Source organism: Castor canadensis, chromosome 2, assembly GCF_047511655.1.
Source record: "Castor canadensis chromosome 2, mCasCan1.hap1v2, whole genome shotgun sequence".
Classification (NCBI taxonomy): domain Eukaryota; kingdom Metazoa; phylum Chordata; class Mammalia; order Rodentia; family Castoridae; genus Castor; species Castor canadensis.
In genome coordinates this window covers 6,086,184-6,104,159 of record NC_133387.1, presented here as the reverse complement: position 1 = coordinate 6,104,159, position 17,976 = coordinate 6,086,184, and the positions used below count along the sequence as shown (strand labels likewise).

Here is a 17,976-nt window from a genome sequence, read left to right as displayed (position 1 = left end):
ACCTGGAGGCAGTTGATGACAAAGGCATGGCCCCGGAACACCCTCTGCAGCACTCCCGACTGGGCGTCGAAGGCCCGGGCACAGGCGTCCCCACTGCCTGTGAACACTGTGGACATACAGTGGCACTCTGGACTCTCCCCAGGGACCGCCCCAAACTCACCTCCCCCCACCCCCCCCACCCCCGCCCCAGAAAGGGACTTGGCCTGAAGCAAAGCCCAGACCCGCTGGGGGTCACTAGCAGGCTTCTGCTGGACTTCTGGACTAGAAGGCTGTCACTCCCCATCCGGCCGCCCTCCATCATAACCCAGTCCTGTGCGCCCCCTCCAGTGCATGACAGATCTCTGGGCCCCGCCCAGGGCTCCCAATCCAGGGAGCCACGGACTCCACTTCTAGCCAGTCTGGTGATGTTGCTGGCTCTGGCAGGCTAACTGGAGGAATCACTGTCCTCATCTGGCTCCCCCAGAACCAGCCCTGACCCTGGGACTAGACGCCTCCAGTTCGCACGGCAGGCACTCCAGGAAGCATCTCGGAATGGGGACTCACAGGAAGGAAGCCACATGGCATATTACTGTGTGGCTAGCGCCCTGGGGAGAAGCTGTAGACCCGTTGGGATGCAAGGACACGGGGCTGTTTACCCACCAACACCTGCGAGCCACCAGAGAGGGCACCCGTGAGGACGCCAGTTCCCAGCCCTCTGAGGGCTGTGCAGCAGGAGCCCTCCAGAAGGGCAGCTGCCCAGTGCCCCACACTCACACGCAGCCAGGGCCAGGCCAAAGGCAGCACCTCTCTGGGGCGGCTCCCTGGTTCACTATTCCTTACCCACTCCTGCCTTCACCTGCCTTTCCCAGCCTCTCTGTTACAATTCCAGGGTGAACGTGCAGTTTTGTTGCTGGGTTTCTTTGGCTCCTCTCCTGCCTCCTCACACAGAGAGGGTCCAGAAATCCAGAGTGCCACTGGGCACCCCGTGAGGGGAAGAGGGTCAGGAGTAAAGTCTAGTCATCCTGTTGTTGGCAAAGACCAAGAACCAAGCTCTGTCCATCGCATTGGGCAATAGGTCAGGCCACCAAGAATGACTTCAGCTCATGGTCCATGCCACCTGAGGCCAAGGGGAGGGGAGGCGCTCCAGGTGACAGTAGGCCGCACTTGCTTTTCAATTAGAGATCCTGACTGAGCAGAGCCAGGACCACACTTAGAGGCCTGGATACCAGAAGAAGGAAAAACTACACCTAAACCCTGAGGACACATCAGGCTGTTTTCAGAAATGCACATTTCTCTTCATCCAGCACCTTCTCTGTGTGGCCAACTTGATTTCCTACTGTCTCTTCCCTCCCATTTCCCCTCTCCCAGTGCTAGGGTCCAGCTCCGCAGAGGGCCGGCTGCTGCTGTGCCTGTCCAGGGGCTGCTTGTGGAATGGTGAAGGTCACAGATGGTGAAAGGTGATGCTGGGGAGGAAGCAGGGAAGGGCTGGGAGAGGACTTGGGGACCTGGGAGCAACAACTGGGAGTATGGGGAGGATGGGCTAATTTCCTGCACTGCCTTTTCTCAGTGTGCCTGGAGTGTAGACAGAGCCTGCAAGGCCCAGATGTGTGACAATTTGAGACCTGTGGGACAGACAGGTCTCCCCAGCAAGTCATTCTGCCTTTCTTTCTTTCTACTCATTTCCGCAGCAATGTCCCAAAAGACTGACTCAGCCTGTCTTGCAGACACAGTGGTCAAAAAGCTATACTCAGAAGTCTCTGCGTGGGGCCTCCAGGCCATCTTAAAAGAACCTGCTTAGCTAGAAGATAGAGCTTTCTTTTTTCCCTCTCTCTTCACCCCCACTGCCCCTCACTTCTTCCTGCCTGCCTAAAACATGACATGATGGCTGGTACCCCAGCAGCTATCTTGAACCATGATTCTCCATTAAAGACAGAAGGAGGAAGCAACTGAGAGAAGGGATTCAGATGCCTCGTGACTTTGTGGGGAATGGGGTTGCCCATTCCATCCTAGACCTCTAGTCTTTGAAAGTCTTTTATCTGAGAGAAAATAAACCATGACCTCATTTAAACTTCCATTTTTTGTGAATTTTTCCATAGTCAAACCTAAGACTGAGTGAGGCCAAACCCACGGGCCTTGAGTCTGGCTGGATTAAAGGGTGTCACTGTCTCACCTGGAGAATTAGAATGTGTTCTTGACCCCAGGACTTTTGAACATTCAGGTCTTCCCACATTCCTGTAAAGGGGGGAGGAGCCCCAAGGCCCTATTTGGGTCTTTGCAAAAAGCAGGAGGAGCGTGTCACTGGAGGCCCTAGTGCTGCCTTTGGGTGCCAAAGACCCTCAATAGGCAGCCAGGGCACTGTGAGGGAAATCACGCAGGCAGGACAGAGGCGGAAGGACAAGTCAGGAGAGAGGAGGGTTTGGGGGCGGCAGGGGCCAGGTCACTTACGGGTGCCTGCGTGGTACTTGAGGGTGCTCACGCTGTGCCTGTGGGCCGGGAATGTGCGCACACAGTCCCCGGTGTCGGTCAGCCAGCACTTGACAGTCCTGTCGGCACTGCCCGAGTATAGGAGCCGGTCCACGAGCTGGAGGAGCAGCGGGGAAGGGTTGGCCCACCAAGCGTGCCAGTCTTGGCAGCCAGGCCACCCCAGATCCCTCTATGACAGTGCTGAGATGGTGGGTGACACCAAAAGGCCCCAGAGGCCCCACTGGAGAGCCCACTTCAGTACCCCAGGGTAGCAGCCTGCCCTCTTAACAGGGCAGGGTGGGCACAGGAGGCAGAGACCCCAGCCCTGAGGCAGAGCCGCTGCCATCTGCACCCTGCTGTAAACAAGGCACTGACCACAGTGCTTTACCCACAGACACCAGCAGCAGGAGGAGAACAGACCACCCACACAGCACCGACCATTTCCCATTGTCACAGCTGAGAAGGGGGCTCCCAGAAAAGGGCCTCCACACAGGACTCTCACTTGCAGAAGGGCAAGGAGAAAGAGCTAAAACGCCATGACCGACTGGGTTGAGTGTGGGAGGTGGACTCAGCAAGCCCCAAAGACAGGCTTGTCCCAGCCATCTACGGGTGCCGGACTGGCAGGAAAGGAAAGGCCCTGTGAGATGAGGGGGCCCTGACAGGATGGACGGGTGCACCAGCTCAAGAAGTGCACCCAGGAAGACTATGAGTGAAATGCTGTGACTTCCCCTGGACCAAATGTCAGCAGAGACATGGACGAGAAGCCCAGGACAGGTGGACAGCTCCGATGCAGTCACCTGGGGTCACTGATAGCCCAGGAGCCAAGAGCCCTCAGCCAGCACTGCCAGGGCCCAAGGGCCAGGAAACAGAAGTAGATCTGGCGTCCAGGGCCCTTCTCTGGGGGGAAGCCAACGGAGGGCCACTCATGCTGGCCACTGGGCATCCTTAACCCATCTCTCCTATCCACCCTCCATCTGGTCACACCCTGGGCCACTTTCACTTCAACTCCATAGGTTGACTCAGTTTCCTCGTATTACCTCCCTCTCCAAATCCCAGAGGGCAGGGCTTCAAGTAACCCGCCTCATCTTGCCACCCTGGCCACAGTCAAGGTCAAACGCCTTGGCCAATCTCTGTGGCTAGAGAAGATGGAACCTTTTTATCCTCTGGGGTACACAGTGTGACTGCTCCTGGAAGCAAGGCTTCTGGGTAGATCCTGTGGAAGGTCACCGCATCTCGTAGTCCTGCTCTGACCTCTTGCTTGGATCACCTTTGGCCTCAGTTGGTGTAGCCTCCTGAGTCGACCAGTCTACTTCCAAGGGAACCAAGCTAGCTTCTGCAGGATTCCAGAACACTTGCACTCAGACCTCTGACTGCCTGCACCACCCAGGAGCACAGTTCCTGACAGCTACAGGGCTTTCACTCTGAAGATGGTGACCGAGCAGCCGCACTGCTGAGGACGAAGGGAAGTCACTCCTGCTCCCCAGACAGCCTATCCTGTTGATGCAGGGCCTGTGGCCACTAGGCTTGAAACTGACCACCAGCACACTCTCAAAGCCCAGACCTTGAGCCACCATGGGCCGGGGCTGAGCTGTGAGCACCGCCCTAGGCCAGCTCTTCACCTTGGTCGGCCCTCTGACAGGACGCCCGTGGGAGCAGCAGAGTGGCTGAGGAGGGGAAAGGAGATCCCAGGTAGATGGGTAAACGAGTCAGACTCTGACAGGAAGAGCCAAAGGGCCTCGTCACAAAAGCCAGGACCTATGAGACTCTTCCCAAGGCAGGATCCATCAAAGCAGACAGCAGGACAAGGTTCCAGGCCCAGCTGTGCTCTGAGGTTCCTGGCGAGTGGGCCACCACCTCCCTTCAGCTTGGGCAGTGCAAAGAGAAGCAGCTGGCCAGGCCACGAGCAAGGCTGGGCTTCAGACGGCAGTGAGAACTGAGATCCTGCTCCAGAGCAAAACGTCAGAAGAAGCCCCCTGCTCAGCCTGGTGTGGGGAGCCCTTTCCACCTGCACAACTGTCTTCTACTCTTGCACCTGCCAGCCAGCTCCTGCAACTCGCTTTGGAGATGTCCTGTCCTGGGTTCGAATCCTGCATCTACCCCTTGTCTGCAGTGAAGCCATGGGCAGTGACTTGTCTAGTTTGTTTACTCTGGGTAGCAGATAATCTCCCCCCAGCAGGTGTCCTGAGGACAAATGTCCCAGGCACAGTGTGCTCACAGCTAGCACTCACCTGAAGAGACTCAGCCCTGTGGGGCTGGTGGAACAGGGCTTTTGCAAGCAAAGCCTGCTGCGGGGACCCAGCAGTGCCTCTCTCTTCTCTAGCCCAGTGCCTCAGCTGGGCTGCTATGGGCGGTTTTGTTGTTTCCCTGTACTGGGGACTGAACCCAGTGCCTCCACTTTCCACTTAAGCTACATCCCTAGCTTTTAATTTGTTTTTCAGATAGGGTTTCAAGCTAACTTTGCTCAGGATGACCTTGAACTTAAGGCCCTACTGCCTCCACCTCCCCAGTAGCTGGGATTACAGGCATGTACCACCACTCCTGGCTTATGGTTTGGATCTTCAGTGTCCTCCAGAGGCTCATGTATAAAAGACTTGGTTCCCAGCTCTCGGTGCTACTGGGAGTGGTGGAACTGTTAGGAGGCTCCTTTATTCATGTTTTATTTCTTTAGAGGCAAAACATTAACCTTTGATTTCAAGAGTGCATTCCTCTGTGTGTTTTACTGTTCTTTATACTTTACATTTGAAAAGTTCCATACTTGAAGTTTTTAAACCATACTCCTAACACCACAAAGGGACAGGAAAGACATGCCATCTGCCTCCTTCACAAGGCCCCCCGGGTTAGGCCCAGAAGCCTCAGGGGTCAGGGGCCACTGTATACTGGGAACCTCATGTCTTTTTTAGTTGGAGGCCTTGTCACTGTCTGGCCAGCTCAGAGCCCAGATGTAAATGGGAATCCCTCTGCCTTCTCACCCTCTCCACCTACAGCCCTGCCCCCACATACTCCAGCAAGTTGGGGGGTCAGTGTGGGGCCCACTGTTCCGGGCAAGATTCTCACGCCACTTTCACAAGTGCCGTCTCCAAATCTCACGGCCCCTGGAAGACCAGGAGGGCTGATGTCACCACCAAAACCTGCAGGTGAGGAAACCGGGACCCGGAAAGTATGAAGCCTGGCAGAATGGACTGCCCCAAAACGTGCTGCCTTGGCATAAGGATGGCTTTGAGTTAAAGGCACGTGAAAACCAGCAGGTGCAAAGTGCTGACTCTCTTTTCTCTCCTTAAAGAGATGAAACTCCAGGCTCAGGGGGAAGAAACAAACATTCTTATCACCAAACACAGCAGTTTCCTCAAGGCCCAGGTAAACAGGCTTTGGTGGTTTTGTTTTTTTGAGACTGTGTCTTGTTCTATAGCTCCTGTCTCTGCCTCCTTAGTACTGGGGTTACAGCATTTACCACCCCCCCCCGCCCCGCTCAAATAGGCCTTGTTAATAAACTCACTTTTCCTGTCTGATCACCTCTTCAGGACTATCTGCCCTGGCCCAAGTCCATCCATCTCAACACATTTTCACAATTTCCTCCTTTTCACCCAACTTAGTATCCATTTTCCTGAGAAACCTCCCATTGCTGCGATCCAAGTGTAACCCCCAAAAAAGCAGGGACTGAAAACTTAATCCCCAATGCAATAGTGTTGGGATGGGGTCTAGTGGGAGGTGTTTAGATGGTGAGGGCCCCATGAGTTTTCTCGGGACTCTCTCTCCTCCCCCCTCCCTCACTGACCTTCCCCACGGGATGGGTAACTGGGTAGTGACTGGGCAGGCCTCACCTCCAGACAGATGACGGAACCCTGGTGCTCCCGGAAAACCCGCAGCTGCTCCCCACTCAGGATGTCCCAGGCACGGATGGTGGCATCTGTGCTGCCTGTGAAGGCTGTGTGGCCGGGCACGTCCAGCACCAGGCACAGCACTGCTCCTGTGTGGCCCCGCAATGTCTGGTGACAGCAGCCACTGGCCACCTGCCACACCTTGGCCGTTCCATCTGTGCTGCCGGTCACCAGGAGCCCCCCTGTGCTAGCAGCCTCCAGGCAGGGAGCACCAGAGAGGTCCTCAGGGGCGGAATAGGCCAGGGTCAGCACGCAGTTGTGGTGGCCACGAAACTCCCGGGACACCTGCCCCTTGTCCACAGCCCAGACGCGTGCTGTCCGGTCGTAGGAGCTGCTGAAGAGCTGGTTATTAGCAACCAGGATCCTGCAAGCAAGAGGGGAAGGGACAGGGCTGCAACACTCAGGATGTCAGAATCCACAGTCCCCATGAGGTAGCCTCAGCACTGCAGCTGGCATAGCCTCTACAGCCCACCACACTCACCTTCCAAGGTCCAGCTCAAAGTGCCCTGCCTCCCGGAAGCCACCCGGATGCCCTCTCCTTCCCAGAGATGCTCCACAGAGTCAGAGAGGAAACAAGGAGGGAGGGGACAGGTGGGTGGCCCACCCTCCCTTTTTGCTCATAGTACAAAGGTTGCTGGTGACACAGGACTTTCCATTAAAAATCAGGACTACGTGGGACCAGCTGGCAATAGCTCAGACCTAAGTGGCTAGCAGGCACATTTTGCAGTGAGAGCCCTGGGGAGGCTGCAAGGAATTCAAAAGCCCTTCTTGCCACTCTGGCTCCAGAGTGTGCCCAGAGTATCCCATATCAGGCAGTCAGACAGAGCCGCAGTGGCGGGACAGCCCTCTGATGTCAACTCTCATGGTGAGCCCTACCCAAGCACTACCTGGAGACCTGCAGCTCCAGGGCACAGCCCCCATGGGGCTCCAGGCGCACAATGGAAGGGGCCGTAGGGAACTTTGGGTAGGGGAGCCAGGAGGGTTTCACTCAGTGGAACCGGTTGGCCGCAGACAGGAGGCTTCCTGAGGTAAATATTCACGAGTTACTGATTCTGCTGAATGCTACAAACTTCTCCCCCAGAAAACAGAACCTCGTTAAGAAGTCCTGCACCCCCAGGGAGGAGCCACAAAGGGCTGAGGCTATAGCTGCGGTTAGAATGGAGTGCAAGGCTTAGCCAAGGGTCAGGACCCCTTCTGCATCAGGAATGGTGACGCTCTGGGGACAGGGGCACTGGAGCATGACTGAATCCTGCCTAGGCATGGTGCAGTGTGTAATGGCAAGGATGCCAGGCCACTGAGGCACCAGCGTCCCAGATGCTCACAGACATGACCCAGCCCTGACAACCCCAAAGGAAGTGAGTCCCAGGTCCTCACCTCACACCCTTCACCACTTGGGAATGCTGTCACCTAACTGTGCAAATATCTGCCTGGAGCTTGGGTTTACAACAGCCACCTATGGATGAGAGCGGGTGTATGTGTGCTTCTGCGTGTGCATGCGGTCCTGTGTAAGTATGGGTACATACTGCATGCATGTGTACGTGTGCTCGTGTAGACATGTGTTTATATGTATGTTGTGAGTTTACATGTACGTGCACCCTGTGTGTGGGGGTATATGCTGTGTACTCGTGTGCATGTGTGAGCTCATGTGGGTAGCATGTTGCCTGTGCGCGTGTAGCATGCACACATGTATGTCTGTGTATACATGCGTTTATGTGTACATTGTGAATTCGTGTGTGTGCATGTGTTTGTGTATACATGTTTGTATGTGTATGTGAGTTCATGCACGTGCATGCTGCCTATGCATGTGTGTACAGATATATGTTGCGGGCCCATTTGTATGTGTGTTTGTATATAGGTGTATTCGTATGTATGTGTGAGTTTGTGGGCATGTGTGCCTATGGTCTGTGTGTATGGGTATATGCTGTATGCAATGTGCACCTGTGTGTGAGTGCATCTGGATTGTGTTCGTGTGTGCAAATGAGTATATGTGAACACTGTGTGTAAACAGGAGACTAAACCTGGCAAGGCCTGATTTCCATCTTACATCATCCAGTTCTGCTTCTGAGAAGCTACTGAGTTTCCTGATCAGCAACCTGGCGACAAGGTGGTCACGTGAGGACATGGCCTTGTCCCAAGGCCTATCATGGCCTTGTGCTGACTCCACACTTCCCCTCAACCACAAAATTCTTGCCAGGAAGAGGCCCGTGTGAGCTGTGAGACCTGCATTCTCCTTTTACACCCTTCTCCACTACCTCTTGTTTGCTGGTCACCTCCACTGCTCATGGAAGGAAGGACAACAGCTGCTGGAGGCATGGGCTGGCTGGACACACCACTGGCTGTCCCAGTGAGGCACCTGGTACTACAGCAAGCTGGATGACCCATGTGCCTGCTGGTTTTGCCCAACATGCTTGAAGCCATGCAGCGGCTGGCAGGCTCTGACTGCAGCTCATCCTCCCCTGTGTGCCCGCCCATCCCAGCCCTCAGACCCTCCCAAGCCAATGAAGCCACAAGGGCCATAGGACCAAGGCTCCCTGTACTGGGTCTCTCCTCAGGAGCCTGGGGTGATCATCACAAACTACAAAAGTAGTGTCAAATCGATCTGATCAGCAAAGGAATTCCACTGCTTAGCTCCAGCCCAAATTCAATAAGGAAAGGAAAAAATTCAGCCAGGAAAGAAGGGGCTGGGGACTTTCAGCAGCCACATGGGAGGGATGTTTAAAAACATCCCTACTGCATCTTCCAAGTGATCCCCTTCCTCCTCTGGACCTTGGTCTACCATCAGGTACCAATTACTCAAGTCTACTGTCCCCATGAGCGCATGGTGCAGCTGCAGCGTCCCCTCCCTGCACCCAGCAGGGGCAGTCAAGGTGCCCTGCTCCCCAGGGGGTGTTCAGGACCAGTGCAGTGTTGCAAGGTCTCCCAACCCCGTGGCCTGGGGCAGTCAGCTCTGGTCAAGGCAGGGCCCTGCATCTCTGATCCCTTCATCCAGCCAAGTGTCCTGACAAGACTGAGTCCAAGGCCCCAGGCAAACTGACCTGTTCACAATGGACGTGTGTCCCCGGTACACCTGCAGACACTGCCCAGTCAGCACATCCCACCTCCTGATGGTACAGTCGGCGCTGCACGTGAAGGCGGCTTCCTCCTCCAGCTGGCAGAAGGTCACGTAGCTCTCATGTCCTACAGACAAGAGATGATATTGGAGAGAGATGGCAGAGGGCAGGGAAACAAGTCAGGAAGAAAAGAAAGTAGTTCTTTTTTTTTCCTTTTTCTTTCTTTTTTCTTTTTTGGAGGCAGGGGCTCACTATGTAGCCCAGGCTGACCTGGAACTCACTGTGGCCCAGGCAAGACCCTGCTGCCTCGACCTCCCAAGGGCTGGGATCACAGGCATGCACCACCACACCCAGCAAGACTAGTGCTTTCAAAATGACGGTTTTCAGTCTGCGAGACGCTCAGGATCATGGGGTACCTGGAGCAACACAGGGACGCTCACCCTCCCTCTGAGACCTGTTCTCCTTCCCTCAGCTTCCTTTTGTTTTCAAGGTTTTCACCTTTGTGTTCTGCAAACCCGATGCTAGGGGACAGGACGTACAGAGGACGGTTGGGCAGGATCTGGATGGCTGCTACTGACTGCCCTGGCATGTCTCCTTCCACCTCTGTGGCCCTTTTCCCTCACCTGAAACGAGGATAGTGACAATACCCACCTGACAGGCCATCGTGTAGACTGAGTTACAGTGGCAGGACACGTAGTATGAGTTACATGTGGTAGATGCTGTGTACAGTTTTTCTTACGTTTGGGCAGGATTCTGTGGAAAGCAGCAACAGCTCCACTACTATCAGACTGCCATGAAAGATGACCTTACTCAGAAAAGGGTCTGAGCAGATATGACTAAATTGATGGATGTTAGTTTGCAGATGACCCTGATTATCTGGGTGGACCCTGAACATCCTTACAAGGGAGGCAGAAGGGAAGCACCAAAGAAGAGGTGGAGGCAGTGAGTGATGCGGCCACAAGCCAAGGAATGCCAGCCGTCACCAGCCACTGGAAGAGGCAAGGAATAGATTATCCCCTACAGGGATACTTATGGGTGCTGACACCTTGATTTCTGACTTTTGGCCTCAGGAACCATGCAAGAATGAACTGCAATTATTTCAAGGGATTAAGTGTTTCAAGAACACTGACACAAGACAGACGAAGACACCTGCCTTCAGAGAGCCTCAGCCCAGGAGGAAAGTCATTGAGTACCTACCAACTACAGTCAAGAGGCTCAGCTCACCATGGGACAGTGGCTGGACAGGGCAGGGCTTGAGTGCTGAGGATCCAGAAAGTTCTACAAGGAGCAGTCAGGGAAAGGAGAAGCACGTGAATCAGGCATGCTGCAGTGCTTGGTGGAAAAGGCCCAGGCAGCCAGCAGATGTCAGGGGCTGGGGTCTAACAGTGGAGGATGAGCAGAGCCTGGGAATCTGACCAGCCCAGTAGCAGGTCCTGAGTTCTACCTTATGGGTGCCATGGCTACAGACATTCACTATGGCCCTGGCGGGGGTTAGCGTTCATGCCCAGCTCCTTATTAAGGAGCCCTTGAAGCCCTCAAGGTCTCTGATCAGGATAAAATTGTTCCAGCTGGGAGAGCAACCTTTGACCCTGTGCACCAGAGGAATTTGAGGACCAGAAAATCAACAGAATTGAAGGAATGTGAGAACTGTTTTACAGAGGGATGGAGCCCACATATTTGGGGGTGTTTATTACATTTAGGATCTTATTTTAAAGACTTTTAAATCTTATTTAAAATTCAATTAAATCAACAAAAGCCAGGAGTGGCTAGTGAGCAACAGCACCTCTGCTCCATGCAACCATTACCACCATATAAGGCTTGCTGCAGACTTGGGATGAGGAGGATTTGGGTTTTGTTTTTGGTAGTTCTGGGGTTTGAACTTAGGGCTTTGGGATTAGCTAGGCAGGTGCTCTCCACAGTCCTTTTTTCTATGGTTACTTTTGAGATAGTCTCTTTCTTTTTGCTTGGGCCGTCTGGACTGCAATCCTATTTATGCTTCCTGTAGTAGCTGGGATTACGGGTATGTACCACCGTACCCAGCTTTTTCTTTTGAGTTTCTCTGGAACTTTTTTCCAGGCTGGTCTAGAACTGTGATCCTCCTGCTGTCAGCCTCCTGCGTGGTTGGGATGACAGAGATGTGGAAGAAGTTTTTACTCTTCGTTTTTAAAACATGGCTGGTGTCAGCACAAGAGGGATTTTAGAATCTCCTGAGTGGTGTTAAGATGATTGAATTTTTTTTTTTTTAGGTCCTGAGTTAAGCTTAGTTACTCTTGGAAGGAAATCAACTTCCTGGGTTCTAAGAAACAGAATTAAAACAACGTTTTCCACTCCTCTTGGAGCGCACACACCAGGCTGCTCTGAAAACAATGCAGGATTAGGATCCCTTAAAATCCACATTGGCAAAAAACGTGAGGGCAAATGTGAGAGCCCAGATTTCTGCCAATACTAAAAAATTTATAAAATATTTTAAGATTGTCAACAAACATTCCCTGAAATCATCTCTCTCCCACCCTCCAAACTGCTGTAGGGGGTGCTGAGCACAGAGTTCAAGGTGGAGCCACTTTGGGGTCTCTAGAGGGCTGGGGAGACCCCACGGAGGGCAGCCAACATGTGCCAGGCCAACCAGGTACTGGATTTGCACAGGTATCTCCTCAAACGGCCCCCTAAGGACTGTGTTCCAAGGCTGGCTGAGGCCAAGAGAGGCTAATCCAAGAGGGCCCAGCTGCTAACAACTCATCCACATGGCAGGAAGGTCAAATGCAGGGGTGAGCTGTAAATTAAACCAAGAAAATCAGGGGAGCTTAAGTGTGGCTAGTGAGCCACCAAGCCAGGGCTGCTGAAGGCTTGAGGTGTTGGGACCGCCTTACACCACGTGGAAAGAGAAAAATCAGATTCAAAATCAGTAAAAAATGTAAATGCTCACACAGCCTGGGAGAAAAGAGGTAATAATGACGAGAAGTCAACTGCGTCCTAGCCCCGAAGTGTTTCAATGTAAAAAGCGTTCTCATCCCTGAACTGGAGCCAGGCTGACCCACAGCCCTCTCTCTGTCTTCTAGTCAGAGCCAGCCAGAAGCAGGGCCCTTTCTGGCGCCACCATGTGGCACAGCCCTGACCCCCATAACCCAGATTCCACACGATCCCAGACAGGCCAGCCCCAGGCCGGAGGGGGTCACCCCAGAAGGCGGCCAGCCCCAGAGTCCTTCATGCCTCCAGGGACCACAGTGGTCGGTCTTAGCTGTTGGAATTGTGCAGAATAAGCATAAACGCCAAACTGAAAATAAATATTTTCAAAGGGATGAAGAATGTAGATAAGATGCAGTTCCATCCAAAAGAACGCACGGCAGCTCCCCGGTTTCCTGCCCAGACAGCGGCCTTGCCTGCCTTCCTACACAACCGGCCTTGCTGAGCGAGCTCTGAGGCCCAGCTGCTTCCTCACACCCAGGACAAGTGGCCCAGACTGGGGCTGCAGGGGACCCCAACCGGAATATGCATTGGATGCAGCATGAAATGTAAAAAATGCCTTCTTTTCCTCCTGGTGACAGCAAAACAACTGATCACTCCAACAACCACATGGTGACAGGAATGACACCATGTACTTGGTCACGTACTTACTCCAGCCTAGTATGCTAAGGGGGAATAGTGACCTGTGGAGAGGACCATCTGTCCACCAGCAATGATAAAGGAGGAGGCTGCACTCCACTAACTCCAGTTACGAAACTGTAGCTCTTGCAGGAAGAGCTACGACTTGCCTGGCAAACCCCGCCACCCCCCGGGGACCAACCCCTGTTGCCTCCATCCATCCCACCCCTTGCACAAATGTCCCAAAGATACCCAGCAAAGCCTCTGGCTCCTGACTGCCTCTGCTTCGAGAATGGAGAAAGAAAACTGTCTTCAGAGGAAAAGTGCATGATGCGTTGTCAGTCCTGGCCACTCTGCCCAGCAGATCCAGGACTGGCCAACCAACAAGCTTGAATTTGGAGGTTTCTGTGGGCCTGGAGCTGTACAAGGGTTCACCCTTCACAAGAGGAAGGATGCCTGGGTTGCAAGGCAGAACCTAGGGATTGGAACTGCCTCTGGCTGGCCACATGGCCTGGGCACAACTTCCCATGCAGCAGTGTCCCAGTAAGAGCAGCATCCACACAGGCAGGCTGCCATGACCAGTCCATATGACCTTGGAAAAGTCCCATAGTGCGCTATGCACTGTGGGGTGGCGGGAAATGTTGAGGCCACACCTAAGGGAGGTATCTAGAAAATACTCACTGTAGAAAATACTGGCTGTGTGTCAGTAAATAAGTCTGCACCTCCCCATTCTCATCCATAAAACTGGTATAAATTCCATCTAAACTCAGTTGTGAGGATTAACCACACAATAAAGAAGTACCAGAATGTACATTTATAAAATGTGAGGTATGAAACAAATGTGCGCACATCTTACTAATATTTCACTGAGAAAAAAAATCTTTTAGAAGGAAGGGCTGGCAAGACCATGCTTTCCTTGGGGGCCACACAAAGGACTACGGCATACCCATGGTGACTCTTGCAAGTGAAATCTATAAGTAGGATAAAGAAAAGCTACCTCTGTCCCCTCTGTCCTTGAAAAGTTTTGAAATGCCAACCTTCGTAAGAACAGAAGCAAGCAGAGTTCCCATTCAAGTTTCCTCCAGTGGGGATGGCCTTCAACCAGGGCAACTCAGACCCCTCACTGGAAAAGAGCATGGCAGTGCCTTACAGGGGCAAGTAGCTGTCAGAGCCATCAATGCAGATGCTAGACACAAAGCTGGGCATGAGGGTGGATCCTGGAAGCTTGGTTGGACTCCAGAGCTGGAGCAAGCCAGTGCCCACCAGGCCACAGTCGGCCTGGAAAAGCCTGGAGCTCCATGGCGGAGAACTCCACCTGACATGTGGGGTGGGCTGTGCATCAGAGTCACCAGAAAGCCTGTTAGACATGCTAGTTCCATACCAGGTTCACACCTGTAATGCTAGCTACTCAGGAGGCAGAGATCAGGAGGATCACCGTTTGAAGCCAGCCCAGGCAAATAGTTCACGAGACTCTATCTTGAAAATACCCAACACAATACAGGTCTGGCAGAGGGGAAAAAAAAAAGAAAAAGAAATGCCAGTTCCAGGGTTCTGTTCCTGGGGGATCGCTGGAGCCCAAGAATTTGCATTTCTGAAACCCCTCCAGTTGGTCTTATATTTAAGAAGCAATACAAGCTGGATTTAAAAATTCTAACAGACCTCAGCTCTTCTCTTCCTATGTGGGTGCCTGTCAGTGTGTGAGACTGGGGAAGAGGGAAGGCATGTGTATTGGTTTGTGGCCAATTTACTGTTATCCACACCAAATCCCAAGTAACTGGGAATCCAACATTGGTCCCTACTGGGCTCTGAAATAGCTACCTAAAACTTTTGCTTGAAACCAAGTGTTAAGATCAGCCAATTTTGAGGTTAACATCTTATCCCAGCTAGAAGGGCTGCATGAGGCCACCCAGGATTTGCTGATTATGGAGAAAAAGCCACTGTGATTAAGAGGTGTATCCAGTGCACAGGCCCCGCTGCCTCTTCAGGGTGCTGTCATTGGGACACTGCTGGGAGGGACCCCCAAATCCACACTGAACTCAGAAGATACTCTCCCCAGAATGAGAACACAGATAGGCGCCAATAAAAGTGTCATGGAGTTACATTTGTTACTGCATGTGACACTCCATACTTCCTCTCCGCCACAAACATGCACACACATCAACACCCTAAGAAACTGGGATCAACCACACCCTTCATGATTTCCTTTTGACACAGCTGCGATGAGGCCACAGAGTTGGTCAAGGTAGTGGACAAGAGGGAATGAGTCCAAATTTCAACGTCACCCCTCAGTGGCGGTGGGGCCCTGGGCAAGATCCTGATCTCAAGCCTCAGTTTCGTGTCTGTACGTGGGTAAACAACGTGAAGGCACCCAAAAGACACAACATTGTCACCACAGTGGCCCTGGAGAAAATGTCTTTCTAAAGGTGGCCAGGTCAGGCAGTGACACAGGAAGTCGTTCTTGGGAAGGGTATAGGTGTGACTTCTTTTCTGTTTTCTAATGGTGCAGCCGTTGACCAACGACCTGGCCTCAGCCGCAGCCCCTGAGCCCACCGCACCCCAGCACCCCCGGCTCCTCACCCTGCTCCTCCAGGACAGTGTGGGATCGCAGGGGCTACACTCTCAGAAAGGGGTCTGCGGGCGGAGGAGTGAGGTCCACATTCTGGGGCAGACGGCCAACAGGCCAGGGAGGGTCGCTACCTTGCAGGAGCGCGCAGCACTGGCCGTCCGCGGTGCTCCAGAGCCGGGCCGTGCCGTCCTCGCTGCCCGTCAGCAGGCGCTGCCCGTCGGGGCTCAGGCTCAGCCAGTTGATGCCCCCGCGGTGGTCGGCGCAGACCCTCAGGGCCGACCCGCTGCCCCCCATCCCGCTGGCCTGGTTAGCCGAGAGGAACTACACCCCACAAGACAGGGGTGTCCTGCGTCCGCTCGGCGGCTCCATGGGGCCGGGCCTGCCCGCGGCCATCGCAGGGGGCCGGGACGCCCCGCTCCTGCGGACGGTCGCCTGGGACCCTAGCTCTCCGCCGTCCACTGGCCCCCGTGCCCGCAGGCCCCGCGGGGGGGGGCGCCCCCACCGACTGAGAGCCCCAGGTGCGCGGGCGCACACCGCCCCTTCTCGGGACCCGCTCGGAACACGCACACCCCACCCGGCCGGCGGGGCAGCAGCGTCTCGGGGCGCGCAGGGAGGCGCCCCCTCTTTTCGCGCCCACGGAGACCGGAGTGGACAGAGGAACCCGGGAAGCCGAGCGCCCCGCGCGCCCTCCCGGGCCGGTGCCGCGCGCTCGGAGCGACCTGGCGCGGAACAATACAGTGCAGCCTGGCTCCTCCTCAGAGGCCACCCCCTAACCTGTCCCCTCCCACTCCTCTGGCTGCGCGCCAGCGCCCCTGCCGCAGCCCTCCCTCGCCGTCCCCCGGGGCTGACCTCCGCCCGCCGCCCCCGATCCCGCCCAGGGGACAGCTCCACGTGCCACCCCCACCCTCCGGACTCCCCAAGCTGCGCCTCGGAGCTCTGCCCCCTGTCACACCCGCCGGTGCTGACTCCAGAACCTAGGGTCGGGACAAGGGAGGACCAGGTGGACGGAAGGGTCCAGGTACTTGGGGACGGTCCCCCCGGTGGAGGCGCGACAGGGCTACTCCTGAGATCGCCCTCACTGGGAAATCGCGCGCACCCCGAATTCTATCGAAGTCCCTCCAAGGGGAGGGGCGGCCACGAGGCCGCTGGGGCTGGGGCGGGAGCCGGTGGGAGGCTGAAGGCCGGGTCTGTGAGCTCCGGGGGAGGTCAGGTTCACTCCTCCCCCGTCATCACCAGCCCCACGATCCCTCGGCTGGGTGACCCACTGAGGTCTACAGGAATCCCACACCGGGCGCGCAGCCCTCCCGGAGCGCGCGGTCTGCTGGTTCCCATTAGAGCAGTTCCGGTGCAGACTTCGCTGGGGGTGGGGAGGGTGACCCCCTCACACTCGTATCCTCCAGGTCCTAAAGGTAGCATTGTTTCTGGAGCCCTCCAGGACTCTGAGCAGTTCAGGGTTGGGGAGCCAGTTCATTAGGGGGCAACCTGACCTCCTCGCTCTGACTGACCCCGTCAGATTCCAGGAAAACTCGAGAATGTCTCCCACAAGGCAGAGCTGGCTTTACTCCCCGAGTGGCCCAACCAAAGAAATCCATTCTTTTTCCCCAAAACTTGTAAATCAGCTTCCACCTCAGCTTAAAGAGCCTGGAGCTTACTTCACAGGCACTGGGGAGCCCGTGGAGGGTTTTACTGGGCGTTTTGATGGAACCTGGAGTGATGGAGGAAGCCCGGTGGAGGTGGGTTGAGTGACAGCAGACTACTGGAGGCTGGGGAGGTAGCTGAGTTTTGAGATGCCTCTACTGGCTGATCCTAAGTTCCTCCAAGACTGAACTTCAGGGGGCCTTTGCACCATTCAGCTCTGAAGACTTGGGCAGCTGGCTACACAGGTGTGGCTGCCAAGTGAGGTCACCTGGGCAGAGGGAGGTGGGAGTCATGGGTATCTCAGAGCAGCAGCCTAGGTAGGAGGAGGCAGAAGGAGTGAGGAGATCAAGATGGGGACAGAGGGCTAAGGAAACCTGAAACCCAGAGGGAGACTGTTGAAAGGAGTGGGGGAGCTTCCTAGGCAGAGTGGCACAAAAGAAGAAAAAACTTTTTGGATAGCCAGCTTGCCTGATCGTCAGTTTACTCTGTTTCTTGATTAAACTAACTTTCTTTCTCTCTTCGTCTGATTGCTGGAGAATCCAGTAACAAAGATTAACTTCCTTTGCTCTCCGATTAGACCAGGCAGCTCTCTACCCCTTATCTCTCCGACCACCACAGCAGTACACCGCCAGCCAAGACACACAACTTCAGAGAAGTGGCACTGGACACCTGGAGAACCAAGGCCTGTGGCTGTGATAGACACGCATCTGGTCACACAGTCAAGCTGAGCCCAGGAATTTCCTTTTAAAAGGCAGGCATTTTCTCTCAGAATTGGGGCAACAGTGCTTTGAGAGGTTGACGCTCCCTGTCCTCTGTCTGACGTATA

The 17,976-nt window shown here is 54.6% G+C and overlaps 1 protein-coding gene and 1 long non-coding RNA gene across 2 annotated transcripts in view; one reads left to right on the top strand and one right to left on the bottom strand.

Moving 5' to 3' along the window:
• The window catches only part of Wdr86 (WD repeat domain 86), a 23,079-nt gene extending 6,227 nt beyond the window's left edge, over window positions 1-16,852 (bottom strand). The window contains exons 1-5 of the mRNA XM_020162002.2: window positions 15,644-16,852; window positions 9,353-9,494; window positions 6,261-6,681; window positions 2,425-2,560; window positions 3-106 (exon numbers count right to left, since the gene is read on the bottom strand). Coding sequence (XP_020017591.1) covers window positions 3-106; window positions 2,425-2,560; window positions 6,261-6,681; window positions 9,353-9,494; window positions 15,644-15,806 — 966 coding nt within the window. The 5' untranslated portion in view covers window positions 15,807-16,852. The remainder of the gene's footprint in view (window positions 1-2; window positions 107-2,424; window positions 2,561-6,260; window positions 6,682-9,352; window positions 9,495-15,643) is intronic.
• Window positions 16,358-17,976, top strand: LOC141418742 (uncharacterized). Its single transcript, XR_012443392.1, has 3 exons — window positions 16,358-16,530; window positions 17,132-17,245; window positions 17,728-17,976. It is a non-coding gene; the product is annotated as an uncharacterized lncRNA (long non-coding RNA).